Source organism: Oreochromis niloticus, linkage group LG10, assembly GCF_001858045.2.
Source record: "Oreochromis niloticus isolate F11D_XX linkage group LG10, O_niloticus_UMD_NMBU, whole genome shotgun sequence".
Lineage (NCBI taxonomy): Eukaryota > Metazoa > Chordata > Actinopteri > Cichliformes > Cichlidae > Oreochromis > Oreochromis niloticus.
The window spans coordinates 31,539,337-31,553,809 of NC_031975.2; the positions used below are offsets into that span (position 1 = coordinate 31,539,337).

Genomic DNA, 14,473 nt, shown 5'->3' on the forward strand with positions numbered 1-14,473 from the left:
GTACACATTAGGCTGACATCTGGGGCCAGAGCTGAAACTGTTCTGGGCCAGCACAAGGGCACCAGTGTGTCTGCAACTGGCCTTGTGCTGGCCCATGTGTGGGCCACCTCTGGCAAACCAGATCTGGGCCACCAAAGGACCGTCATTCTTTGCGGTATGTGGGCCATGTGTAAGCACACTGTGTGGGCCAAATCCGGGCCATACCAATTATGCTATGTGGGTTTGGTTTGGATTCTGCTTGGTGTGACTGTGTAGCTGGACTGATCTACAGGGCTTTGATAACTGAGTTCATATGAGTACATTTCATAAAAAAAGCAAAGATCACAGAGATAAGTAGTCTGGTCTAAGTCTTTCTGTTGACAGTTTCTATGGACACCAGGTGGATATTAAATTCTGCACTTCCTTCCCAGAAAAATGCATCTCTATAAAGGTAAGACAGAGGTTGCAGTCCTCTGCCACAAGGTTGGTTGGGAGGAATAAGCACGAAAGAACAACAGAAATATCAGGTAATATTTAATATTTAATTAATCAGTGAACTCTTTCCAAGATCCATTTTCTGAACCACTTATCCAGTTGAGGGTTGTGGGAGGGCTGGAAAGTATCTCAGTTTAGGTAAAAAGGAAATGTATAGTCCACAGACTACCAAGTGTTTGAACTAAAAATAAACCTTGGTTCATAATATTTCCTTTAGTTCTTAAAAGCTCCCACTCTTACCTGAATTTTTGGTTCCTGACGTGTCTCATTTATTCTGGAAAAAAGTCATAAATGTGACAAATATGCCATTTTTATTTTTATTCTATTAGATTGATGGAAAACTACACATTCAACAGCTTTACTCTGCAGCTGGAGGGATTAAAGGTCTCAGAGGTTTCCAAATATCCACTCTTTTTCTTTTCCCTTTTCTCCTACATACTTATTATGACATCCAATATCGGAATCGTAGTCCTGGTTTTCATTGACAAAAATCTTCATCGCCCCATGTATCTCCTGTTTTGCAACCTGCCCTTTAATGACGTCGTTGGAAACTCTATCATGATGCCCCGTTTGCTTTCAGATATTCTGCTGCCTCCATCTGAGCGCCTCATTAGTTATCATGAGTGTCTTATTCAGGCTTTTACCACACATATGTATGGCACCACTTCCCACACTGTGCTCATGATTATGGCTTTTGACAGATATGTGGCGATCTGTAATCCTCTGCGATATGCTTCCATAATGACCAACAAAATGGTGATCAAGCTGACGGTTCTGGCCTGGGGAGTGGCCTTCGTTTTGGTGGGGGTTCTGCTCGGACTGACCATACGGCTGAGTCGATGCAGGACTTTGATCACAAACCCTTTTTGTGACAACGCCTCATTGTTTAAGCTGTCCTGTGATAGTGTGGTCATTAACAATATCTATGGGCTCACCTTCACTGTGGTCTTGTTCACAGGTTCTATAGGTACAATAGTCCTGACCTATACTCAGATTATGGTGGTCTGTGTCACCAGTAAGAATACGTCTTTGAACAGTAAAGCCTTAAAGACCTGCAGCACTCACCTCCTTGTCTACATGATTATGTTATTTACTGGGATTCTTGTTATTGCTCTGCATCGCTTTCCTCAGTACTCAGATTACAGGAAAATGTGCGCCATTTTGTTTCATATTATTCCAGGCAGTCTGAACCCCATTATTTATGGTGTGCAGTCAAAAGAGATACAAAAATTCCTTTCAAAGCTGTTGCACTTTACAAAGATTTTGCCATCTAAATAAATATTTAAGTAAGAAGAAATATGCTTATTTAAATATAATTATATTTTGAGTGTTTTTATTCAGCCTTTTCCCTTTGCCACAATGGATTCATTTTGATTTAAAGCTTTTAGACTATTTTTTAAGACTACGTAAGCTTGTGGCCTTTACTGTTTTAAATCATTGGTGATATTTCATTTGTATGTAAAGTGAAGCAAATCAGAAGTTCAACAATCAGTTAATTTTGAGGGACAGGCCCTTCTTTATATTTTCAATAACCTGTTCACATCCACCAGGTAACCATACTTCGGGGTAAGGATCAGTTTGTATTTCAGTCACATGGATGCATCAGTTGTCATGCAGCCTGGTGGATATTAAAAGATGATTACCTAATGGTTACAAATTTCCCACGTGTGGGACTAATAAAGGTTGTCTTATCTTATCTTATGCAAGAACAGCTGAAAACTGTTTCACTGTTAAAGAAGTGAGTGTGACTAAAGCATCCATCTGAGATTAACTGCAGGATTTTTGTTTAGGGTAATCCCTTGCAGTAAAATGCCAAAAAACTAAAATCATGCACTGATGGTTACAAGTCTCTCCACAGAGCACACTAATGTATGTACATCACAGAGAAATGAGAGAGGGCGCTCTAGTATAAGAGCCAGAATGTGCCAGCTTTTAAAAGGAGTATTATATCAATTTGTCTAAAAGCTTTTTCAATGATCATTTTTAGAAAATAATTTTAGTCACAAAATATCCTGGAGACATTCTACAAAACAGGTTTATGTACTCAAAATAAAAATAACAGTTGTACTGGGTTAACAATCCCAATAACATTCATTAGGTAAACCAAACTACCAAAAACACATGAGTGATGATTGCTAAAATTGTTTATTTACAATAATAGATGAAAAAAATAAATGTCTGTAAAGATGATGAAATGTGTGTGTTCACCTTTTTCTTCTTTCCTGTCATAAATCTCCTGTTATGATGGTGGTTGTTCTACGGTGGCCCTGAGAGGCCAAACGGACTGCAACTTAAGAAAACATTGGCAATAAGAAAAATGCTGCAAAAGCACACAAAACACAACGGAAATAGGAAAATACAGGGCGTTTATCAATATGCGTACTTGTGCGCACTTGCGTTCTCGTGTACTCGTGATACGTCATCAGTCGGAGACCAAGTACTGTTCCAATTCGAAGTACGCATCACACCGAGAACGCGAAAAAATCCCGGATGTGTTCTCGATCCGCCCATTTTATCGAGCATGCATCGGTGTAGACTTGGGACAGCTAAATATCCCAGAATGCATTTCGTCCAAAACTCAACAGCGGACTCCCGGCACATCGTCCCCCCCCCCCGCTCGCGGTCTTCTCACTACTCAGGTTAAAGAAACCCCAGCAGCTGTCTATAGTATTGAGTGTCCACTAGAATAGAAATAAAAGCGTTCTAACATCTCACCTGCTTGTTTTTATTAAGGTATGTACACGTATGTACATGTACACTATTTTTATTAATAGAGGTTTCACTACTGAGGTTAAAAATGATATATAAGTCACTTAGATCACTTCTAAATGTTAATGTTTGGTTTATTTCAGTGTTTTATTTGTTCCTGAGTAAACCGGTTTGGCTGTGATTAAAGTTAAGCTTTATAACATGTTACTCACAGTTAAATTAAGAGGGGACAGCAGTAAAAGCTCCGGACCTGTGACATCATCACGTACGCTGGTGTTCCAATTGTACATATCGCGAGTCCGTGCTCGCGTTCTCGGCGAGTACGTACTCGCGTACTTGGGCATTGATAAACGGCCTGTGAGTAACATGTTATGAAGCTTAACTTTAATCACAGCCAAACCGGTTTACTCAGGAACAAATAAAACACTGAAATAAACCAAACATTAACATTTAGAAGTGATCTAAGTGACTTATATATCATTTTTAACCTCAGTAGTGAAACCTCTATTAATAAAAATAGTGTACATGTACATACGTGTACATACCTTAATAAAAACAAGCAGGTGAGATGTTAGAACGCTTTTATTTCTATTCTAGTGGACACTCAATACTATAGACAGCTGCTGGGGTTTCTTTAACCTGAGTAGTGAGAAGACCGCGAGCGTGGGGGGGTTGAAAACGATGTGCTGGGAGTCCGCTGTTGAGTTTTGGACGAAATGCATTCTGGGATATATAGCTGTCCCAAGTCCACACTGATGCATGCTCGATAAAACGGGCGGATCGAGAACACATCCGGGACTTTTTCGCGTTCTCGGCTTGATGCGTGCTTCGAATTGGAACAGTACTTGGTCTCCGACTGATGACGTATCACGAGTACACGAGAACGCAAGTACGCACAAGTACGCATATTAATAAACGCCCTAGGATTCCTGCAACTGGTCCGTCGGGTTATTGTCTCCCCAGAAACACTTCCCTTCTGTTTTTTCCTTTTTCCATTGTCTTTTTTCCTATTTCTGTTGTGTTTTGTGTGCTTTTGCAGTGTTTTTCTTATTGCTTGTGTTTTCTTAAGTTGCAGTCCCTTTGGCCTCTCAGGGCTACCATATTGTTCACATTAAACATCTGAAAGTCATATGAATACATACATTTTAAAGGAGACCCACCCGAACCCATTGGGAAGATTTCCCTTCAATAGGGAGTCTACATTGATCTTCACTAAAAAAAAGAAAAAAAGAAATGGCTGTACTTCCTAATGCAATACTTTTGGTGAACCCTTCTAATTAAAGCTGAACATCTGAGCTTTCAGAGGCAAAGACCACATATCAATAAGTATATGTGTCACATACAAAACACATTGTTCAGTGCATCATCATCTCAGCAGATGTGATGTTGGGAAGCAGGTTGCTTAGTAACAGTTGACCTGCCAACATGTGAAGCTGCAGCTGATGACCACTGATGAAACACATAAAAGCACCTGGAGCTCCCTTCATGTTTGGGCGTGGAGGGTGGTTTATGTAGGAGAAATATGGATGTCGCCTGTCTTTGTTCCAGTAGCTTACTGATGTGACGCTTTCAAAATGTCTTTCTTAAAAAGGCAGATGTGGAAAGAGACCAATTTAAGAGTGTGGTAATCTTTATATAGCTTTTAAATATGACAAATATGATTGCCTCTATCGTTTGATACTGGATAAACTGCTGTTGATTTTCTGTGCATTGCTGCTGTTGTGTTTGTCGTTAATATTACAGGATGTACAGGATATAATCTGACCTATTACCAGATATTCACAGTAAAATATGGACAACCAGAGTTTAAATGCAGATATCCTGATCCTGGAGGGCTTAAAGGTCACCCCAAGGTCCTCTATTGCTGCCTTTATCTTCCTCCTCCTCATGTACATTTTCATCATGGTGGCTAACATTGGCTTAGTGGTGCTGATCTTTATGGAAAGGAGCCTGCACCAGCCAATGTACTTGCTGTTCTGCAACATGAGTGTAAATGAAGTGTTTGGGGCCACCATAGTGGTTCCTCATATACTCAGAGATCTGTTCGTGTCTGACTCGGAGCGCTACATTCATTACATCGTATGTGTCGTTCAAGCCTTCTGTGTTAATCTCTATGGAGGGGTGTGCCACACTATACTCATGACCATGACCTTCGATCGATACATGGCCATCTGCAACCCGCTGCGCTACACCATCATAATGACCAACTGGATGGTGGTAAAGCTGTCAGTGGCAGCGTGGGCAGTGGTGTTCGTCATGGTGTCGATCCTCCTGAGTCTGACGATCCGTCTGTCACGCTGCAGGAGATTCATAGACAACGCGCACTGTGACAACGCCTCCCTGTTCAAACTCTCCTGCGAGGATGTCGTCATCAACCACGCGTTTGGCCTCAGCTACAGCGTGCTCCTGCTGGGCTCCTCCATTGGCAGCGTGACTCTCACCTACATTAAAATTGCCACTGTGTGTTTGAGGAGCAAAACCAAGACAATAAACAGCAAGGCTCTGCAGACCTGTGCCACCCACTTCACTCTGTACATCATCTTAATGTTCTCAGCCTTCATCATCATCATCCTGCACCGTTTCCCTCATCTTTCTGACCACAGGAAGATGGTGAGCACTGTGGGTGAAGTAGCCCTGCCGGCGCTCAATGCTGTCATCTATGGGCTGCAGATTAAAGAGATTAGACAGAAGATTGTGGCCTTTTTTCAGAGGAAAGGGCATTTACAATGATAAGTGACCAAAATATGTACAGAATGCATCTTCATTGATGTATACATAGTTTTTAATTACATCAGTGAAATTATTGACATATAGCTGTACTCACAGCACTGAACACCAGTCAAAACACTTTGTGGTCTAAATCATAAACAACAGTTTAATCTTAATGTGTGATTGCGAGAACAGCTTTTAAAAGCCAGATATTACATATTTTCATATTAAAGAATGATTAGTGTTATCAGAGGATGACGTAACCAAATACATAATATCGATCTGTGTTTTGAATAAAAATGAACTTGTGTGCTTTTTTCCCCCTCTTTTTTTCCTAAAAAATCCCCATAAAGTTTTTTGAGCATATGGCTCACAAATGTACATCCACACCACTGTCACATGTTCAAAATAAATATAAATTTCTGTCAGTATAAACTGCACATATTGGTATTTTATATAAACTGAAGAGTTGGCTTTTAATATGCATTGTTGTCAAAAACTTTTTTTTTTTCAAATTGTGTGGAAAAGTGTAGCTGAATGTCAATCACATCATGAACAGCAGAGTTTAGCCTGAGTTAAAATGAAAAGTTGACATCCACTAAACATGTAGATAACGTTACTTCAATGTATCATTGAAGCTGTTTCTTCTCTGATAAATAACAAAAGGTCTCTTATTGGAGTCATGGAATACTTCCCTGAATGTTTGTTTAGTTTCTCAGTCATCCAGGTCATGGTATTCTAAGGAGCTTGGAAATCAAGTGACTTGACTCTAGTGGTGTGCGATACTGCATATTTTGGTATCGATCCGATACCAAGTAAATACGGGCCAGTATCGCCGATACCAATACCGATACCGATACTTTTCAATAAATCAGGTGGATGCCTCATTGAATTGCTAAATCGCAATTAATTTTCATGACCTTAAGTGTGTTTTGTGATTTTTCCTTTTGTATTATTAATTACTTAAAACCCAGGACATAATTAGGAGAAATAATTTATTTATAATTAAATAAAAAATGCTTTATTATTGTGGCGGGCCGTGGTCTGCGATGCTGCTGCAGATGTTGTGGACTCACCTTCACTGCATCTACAATGGTGCCTCACCAGCTTAAAACCTGTGTGCTGCTTGTGCTGTTGTTGTTTTTGGTGTTGATGTGTACAGCTGGCAGCAGGAGGGCTGCAGCCATTGAATGTAGGCTACTGTTACAGCAACCAGGTGATCACTGTAAGGGTGGACAGCGCGCGGCTCGGGGTGAGCCGGAGGCTGGCGCGCCAGCGGGACCTGCCAAGCTGGAGATGGAGGTCGAGGTGCGCGGGGGTCCTGCCTGAGGGCGGCATGCTCTCCGCTTCGGCACGCAGACTGCATGGGGGTCCTGCCTGAGGGCGGCATGCTGTCCGCTTCGGCACGCAGACTGCATGGTCCTGCATGCCGGCCGTCTGCCCAGCTGCCTCTGAGCCCCGGCTCACTTCCACTCCTGCTCCGCCGCCTCTGCTTGCCATATGGGTGGCCATCAGGCCTCTGCTGGAGGCACGGGCGACCGCCAGAGTGGACACTTACCCGTCGCTGGGCCGGGGCATGGGGCGCCGATGGTCCGGGCCGATTCCCTCGCCTGCTCGCGGGGTGGGGTGAAGTGGGCGATGGGGGTATGTGGCAGTGCGTGTTCTGCGATGCCGCTGCAGGTTTGGTGGTGGTGATGTGTACGCAGCCGTCGAATGTACTGTTACAGCAACCGTGTGATTATTGTAAGAATAAATGATGCGGCGAAGCATGAAAATGCCACCGGGTCTGCCGTGGTGGCGATCTTTTTTTTTTCTTTTCTTTTTTTTTAATCTTAAGTGCACGCAAACCAGTAAACAAATTAAAACAAATAGTGTTGATAAACTATAATACGAAAATTACAATTAAAATTCTCAAAAACAAAAACAATTGGTAAAAATATAATTAATATGTAAACAACTTAATAACCCCCAAAGTGTCTAAGTCACGTGACGTGTCAGCGCAACACCGAAACATAAAAGAGGGGGGGCGGGGGGAGCAAAGTGTGCCTGCTCTCCGCTGACACAGGAGCGGCGAGTCCAGCGACCTGGCTGTTTCGTTTTTGTCGAAAGCACAGCATAGCTAGCAAGCAGAACTCAAAGTAAAAAAGAATCGATCTAACCAGGCTAGTATCGATCCGATCCCGATCCCGACTTGGGATCGATACTATCGATATTTGGATCGATCCGCCCACCACTACTTGACTCCCAGTAGTTAAAGCAAGTCCAGTCATTTTCTTTCCATAAAGTTTCAAAATATTGAGAAAAGAGAAAGAGGGCATAGCAAAGATGCCAAGGAAAGGGGGCTTTCAAATTAAGTTTTATTGGCGGAGGGGCAGGGGAGGTGATGCTTAACCCTCAATCTTTGCTATGCCAATGTGTTTCTATTATCCTAACCACAGGTCTTGTCAGGGTTGGTTGAAGAAGGACCCAAATGCGGAACGTTCTGAATGGAAAAAGTGTGTTTATTTACAAAAAGCTATGAAACAGTGCCAACAATCCACAGTGTGTTCCCAATTCCCAGGCCTCTCCTTGATATGTGGTCCTCCTTGATGCCTATGTACACGATGTGCTGCTCCCTCCACACGTTTCCGCATTTGACCTAGAAACGAGAGATGCCACATTTAGTACAGTCCTATCCACGTCCGACAAAACACTTAAACCATTCCACAGGAGATAACAGAAACCATGATCATATAGCTGAAGCACTAACTGTGTTCCTAGAGTAACAATCCTGCACCGACTGCTGCTCCACTGCTCTCTTAAGTAGGGCTCCTTGATTAGGCAGATCGGCAACAGGTGAGTGATTATCACTGGTGTGCTGGCTGGCTCCAAGGTAGGGACTCTCCAGGCCTGGTGGTACAGAAAAACTAACACAACACACACGGTGGAAACGAGGAACCAGGAGCAGATCACACCACAACCATAAATGATTAAGAAAGACGAATAAAACTCATAATATTCGTGAACTCAAAAATAACACATGATCCCCGGGTCACAGACCCAGGCCAACGACACATATATATCGTTTATATAGTTTTGATTAAAGTCTTATTACTGGTGGTTTGAATTATCTGTAAAACTTGGTTTTAGGAAGAAGCAACAGGCAAACCCAAAGATTAGAATGTTGAATGTTTTTTTTATTTATAGCAGATTTAGTTGGTTGACCTGCCCAGAATTATTAGTTAGGACTGGATTTTGGTTAATGCTACAATGTACAATAGAAACTACTGCTATTACTACTAACTACTGCCATGCCAAACTTTTTCATGAACAAACTAAAACTGAACATAAGAAAACTTTAATTTGGGAATTATAAATTCTAGCATGAGAGGAACATTTATTTATTTCCTACTGATACAAAAAACTTTAGAAATAGTGCCTTTAAAAAAGAAGAAAGAGCTGAAAAGCACTTAAAATCTAATTTGCTTTGCTGTGCACATGATAATCTTTATACTGCTGAAAATAAACACTTAGAATGAAATTTCAATTCCTCACAGGCCTCACACACGACTGGCTGGAGCTGTAGTGTTGTGTGAGGCATTTTCATTTGGTTGGGGTTACAAAAAAATGTTTTATATGATAGTGTTCATATAAAATTTTTCTTAGCTTTGTTGTTATTTTCAGCCACATTTGTTTTTGATTGTTAAATGAATATTTTAAAATATATGTTTTGACTTTTCAGGGTTTTTCTATCTTTATGATCATTCTTCATAATTAAGCAATAAGAACAAGAAGTTTAATGTCTTGTATTCACTATGACGTTATAGTTGGAAATATGCTGTTTTATTTTGATTTTCCAAACGCATTAAGTTTTTGTACAAAGTATCGGTATTGGATCAATAATTTCGATACCAGCCTGAATTTTACTTGGTATCAGATTGGAAAAGGAAATCACTGGTATTGCACATCACTACTGATTATCTCCCTCCATCTATTTTCTACCACATGAATTTCACGTTCCTCCATCTCTCTCATATCTCCATAGTTGATGTTACCAACAGCCTTCTGTGACTGTGAGGCCTGGTTACTAGTTGTTACTAGTTGTTGCTGGTACTGCTGTTCATGGTGCATCAGCACCGACAGCCAACATGTCATTAATTTGACACATTTGCCTCTAATGTGACATTTTTAATTTCTTTGTATTGTTTTCTCTTAGCTTTACAGCTCCACCTTCTCACCACATTTTTCCTATAAGCTGTGTGAGCACACAGTGACGGTATGGGAGGGGCCAGTAGGAGATTTGATTGGGCAGTCTAGTGTCAGTTGTGAAAAATAACCAGTGAGCTGCTGCCTCAGGCTGCCCATCGGCCCAAAAGTGTGTTGGCCCACTGGGAAAATGCCTAGTATGGCAGATTATCAGTCCAGCCCCGGCGGGGTAGCGGAAGATGTTTTACGTTTCCAGCAGAAACATTTTGGCTGTATTTCACTGAGACATCCCTGAACAGCCTGAAACATCTCCCTGGATGTTTTGTTTGTCACATGCCGCCTGTTTCTCTGTATAAGTTTGGCTTTTGCTGCAGCAATTGTTAACACCAAGACAACAATCTTGTCTTATTTTGGAGACAAAGGCCGACAAAGTCTTTGTTACAAGCCTGATGGGTTATTTTCCCTTTATGATATATTTCTTCTTCACTGATTTGTTTTTCACAGGTTTGGAATCACAAATCCAAAGCTAGTTACTAGTAGGGGTGTCTCCAATATTTCTTGACATAAGGTGGGTGAGGGGAGAGCTCACCAGAAATGGAAATATCAGAAATACTATCAGTTTAGATAATACTGGGGACAATTTACAGGCTGCAACTTTGTGTTCAGGCATGATTTTAAATATTTGTGTTGGATAATTGTTTCGAAAAAAGTATTTACATTTTTTACTTAACCGTCTTCACTTTTGCCATCCGCTGATATTTTGCGGGATAGACTGACTCGTGATGGATTTTGGATTTTGAAAACAGCAGTACTGGTGATACAGTTATCTCCCAGATGCAGATCAAAGCAGTCAGACAAAAAAATGTTCATCATCTTTACCTCGTGAGGTATTCTGACTAGAACGTCAAGGAAGGTGGTAGGGAAGTAGACTCAGCAGACATTTGGGGTTCCCAGGGGTGAGCAATTTATTTACAGTGAACTCCATATGTGAAACTTATTAAAACTTACCCTACAGTAACTTAATTAACAAAAATCAAAAGTACATGGACTGAGTAACACAGCTCACCTCTCCACTCTCGTCTGAAGCTTCTTCTACATTTTAATGGCGGTTGGCAAACAACTGAAAGGTGCATTACCGCCACCAACTGGTATGGAGTGTGGTCTGGAATGTCGCTCAAAAAACAAAACAAAACAAAACAAAAACAAAACAAAACCCTCAAATCCTTCCGAACAGTTTCCCCTCTTTTAAAAACTGAAATAAGGCCTGATAACTTTTACTTCCCAATTCCTTTTGCAATAAATCAATAAGATCCAGTTTGATTTTTATGTTACTGAGGTTTTGGATCAGTTGTCTCCTCTCAACCTGATACTTCTGACAATGCAATATGGTAAATGGCCTGTATTTATACAGCGCTTTTCTAGTCCCTAAGGACCCCAAAGCGCTTTACATATCCAGTCATTCACCCATTCACACACTGGTGATGGCAAGCTACGTTGTAGCCACAGCCACCCTGGGGCGCACTGACAGAGGCGAGGCTGCCGGACACTGGCGCCACCGGGCCCTCTGACCACCACCAGTAGGCAACGGGTGAAGTGTCTTGCCCAAGGACACAACGACCGAGACTGTCCGAGCCGGGGCTCGAACCTGCAACCTTCCGATTACAAGGCGAACTCCCAACTCTTAAGCCACGATCACCCCCTAATATGACATGTTCTATAGTTTCCTCTTCCCCACAGTAATCAGATTTCCCGGTATTATGTTTCCCTATCATGAATAATGTAGTGTTCAAGTCAGTATGTCCAAATCTCATTCTTGATATGATCACCTCCTCTCTCCTAGTCCGTCCTGTGGTTCTCTTTCCTCCCACCCTCCTTTGAATTTTATACAGCCATCGTCCCTTCCTTTCTTCCTCCCACTGTTTTTGCCATCTTTTCCTCATTTCTTGCCTTACAAAACTCTTTATCTCTGCTTAGCCAAAGCCAACAGCCATGTCAACCACCCCATGTTTTGTGGCCTCCTTTGCAGCTCTATCTGCCCTTTCATTTGCCCTTACTCCATAGTGCGCCGGAATCCATAAAAAACAACTGTAAGTCCCTATCATGTGTATTCGGAAAAGCGTTTGCTGAACTTCTGCTAAAACATCTGCTCTACCTTCTGAATGACTATGCTGTAGACTGACCAATGATGAACTTGAATCTGAACAAATGACTGCGTGTAATGGCCTCATGTCTTCTACCCACTGAACAGCTAATAGTATTGCGAGCATTTCTCCAGTGTACGGAAAGTCCATCACTAATCCTTTTCCCTATTTCCACTGTAAACTCCGGGACCACTACTGCTGCACCAGTTTGACCGGCTGTGTTCTTTGAGGCGTCTGTATATATTTGAACATGATTATAATATTGGTCAATGTAAGCCTGTACTGTATGAGAGTTTAAAATAAATGCCTTATTCTTCTTGTTCAACAATGTTAAGTCTACTGTGGCATCAGGAAGTATCCATGGAGGTATTGCTGGTAACTGCACTCTTTGACTAATGTTAAACTGATCCAGTTTAAATTCTGTTGGTCGTCTTCCCACAATCCATCCAAAGCCTGTTAAAGATTAATATCAGTCTGTATCAGTCTGTATCAGTCAGTCCAGATACCATTTTTTCAAATTCTTTAATTCTCGCTCGCTTTTGCAACTTTGTACTTTTGTGTTACTCGCAGCAACAACTCCACCTCATTCTGTCTATTTAAAAAACTCTTTTCCTTGACATTTTACCGCCACATTTCAAAGAGCCAGAAAGTAAATAAATGGCAGACAGAAATGACGCAGGTCGAATCGTCTTACATTTCACGCATAATAATAAAAATAATAATACATTTTATTTGGGGGAGCCTTTCAAAAAACCAAGGTCACCTTACAAAAGAACAAAATTAATAAAAGGAGCAATAGTCATAAAATACATAAAATAAGTTAAAATTGCAAAACAGAACTTGACAACATATAGAATCAGCGCTAAAGCGAATAATAATAATCTTTATTATCAGGATGTCCTAAAAACTCCCTGAAAAGCCTTCAGTTAATCCAAAATGCTGCAGCAAGAGTCCTGACAGGGACTAGAAAGAGAGAGCAGATTTCTCCTGTTTTGGCTTCCCTTCATTGGCTTCCTGTTAAATCCAGAATTTAAAATCCTGCTCCTCACATACAAGGTCTTAAATAATCAGGCCCCATCTTATCTTAATGACCTTGTAGTACCATATCACCCTATTAGAGCACTTCGCTCTCACACTGCAGGCCTACTTGTTGTTCCTAGAGTATTTAAAAGTAGAATGGGAGGCAGAGCCTTCAGTTTTCAGGCCCCTCTTCTGTGGAACCAGCTTCCAGTTTGGATTCAGGAGACAGACACTATCTCTGCTTTCAAGATTAGGCTTCAAACTTTCCTTTTAGCTAAAGCATATAGTTAGGGCTGGACCAGGTGACCCTGAATCCTCCCTTAGTTATGCTGCAATAGACGTAGGCTGCCGGGGATTCCCATGATGCATTGAGTTTTTCCTTTTCAGTCACCTTTCTCACTCACTATGTGTTAATAGACCTCTCTGCATCGAATCATACCTGTTATTAATCTCTGTCTCTCTTCCACAGCATGTCTTTATCCTGTTTTCCTTCTCTCACCCCAACCGGTCGCAGCAGATGGCCCCGCCCCTCCCTGAGCCAGGTTCTGCCGGAGGTTTCTTCCTGTTAAAAGGGAGTTTTTCCTTCCCACTGTCGCCAAAGTGCTTGCTCATAGGGGGTCATATGATTGTTGGGTTTTTCTCTGTATGTATTATTGTGCGATCTACTGTACAATATAAAGCGCCTTGAGACGACTTCTGTTGTGATTTGGCGCTATATAAATAAAATTGAATTGAATTGAATTAAGCCAGTTTGAACAGATGTGTTTTGAGCTGTGACTTAAATACGGGAAGAAAGTCTATATTTCTTATGGCTGGAGTTCCAGAGCCGAGGAGCAGAGCGACTAAAGGCTCTGTTCCCCATAGTGATAAGATGTGCGGATGGAACGGTAAGATGAATAGCAGATGAGGATCTGAGAGGGTGGGAAACAGTGGTGATATGAAGCAGGTCACAAAAATAGGAAGGATCAGATTTATGGATACATTTGTATGTGAGAAGTAAGATTTTAAAGTTTATCCTGGCTTCTACGGGCAACCAGTGAAGCTGCTGATGAACTGGGGTAATATGAGCTATTGACGGAGTACGAGTTATGACCCGAGCTGCAGAATTTTGAAGAAGTTGGAGTTTATGAAGGGACCTTTTAGGGAGACCAAATAAGAGGGAATTGCCGTAATCAATATGGGATGTAATAAGACTATGGACAAGGATGGCAGCAGCATGTGGAGTAAAGAAGGGA

At 41.5% G+C, this 14,473-nt stretch overlaps 2 protein-coding genes across 2 annotated transcripts; both read left to right on the top strand.

Annotated features, from left to right (window-relative positions):
• Window positions 1-807: 807 nt before the first annotated feature.
• LOC100696492 (olfactory receptor 52N2-like) lies at window positions 808-1,752 on the top strand. Its single transcript, XM_003457682.1, has one exon. It carries the CDS (start codon window positions 808-810, stop codon window positions 1,750-1,752), a length of 945 nt encoding a protein of 314 aa, XP_003457730.1.
• Window positions 1,753-4,878: 3,126 nt separating this feature from the next.
• LOC100696227 (olfactory receptor 52N5-like) lies at window positions 4,879-6,031 on the top strand. Its single transcript, XM_003457681.5, has one exon. The coding sequence runs from the start codon at window positions 4,975-4,977 to the stop codon at window positions 5,911-5,913; it is 939 nt and encodes a 312-aa protein (XP_003457729.1). The 5' UTR covers window positions 4,879-4,974; the 3' UTR covers window positions 5,914-6,031.
• The last annotated feature ends 8,442 nt before the right edge of the window (window positions 6,032-14,473 follow it).

What these genes read in the sequence shown, in the direction of transcription:
- LOC100696492 (XM_003457682.1), top strand. Translation starts at nt 808, where the DNA reads ATGGAAAACTACACATTCAACAGCTTTACTCTGCAGCTGGAGGGATTA.
- LOC100696227 (XM_003457681.5), top strand. Translation starts at nt 4,975, where the DNA reads ATGGACAACCAGAGTTTAAATGCAGATATCCTGATCCTGGAGGGCTTA.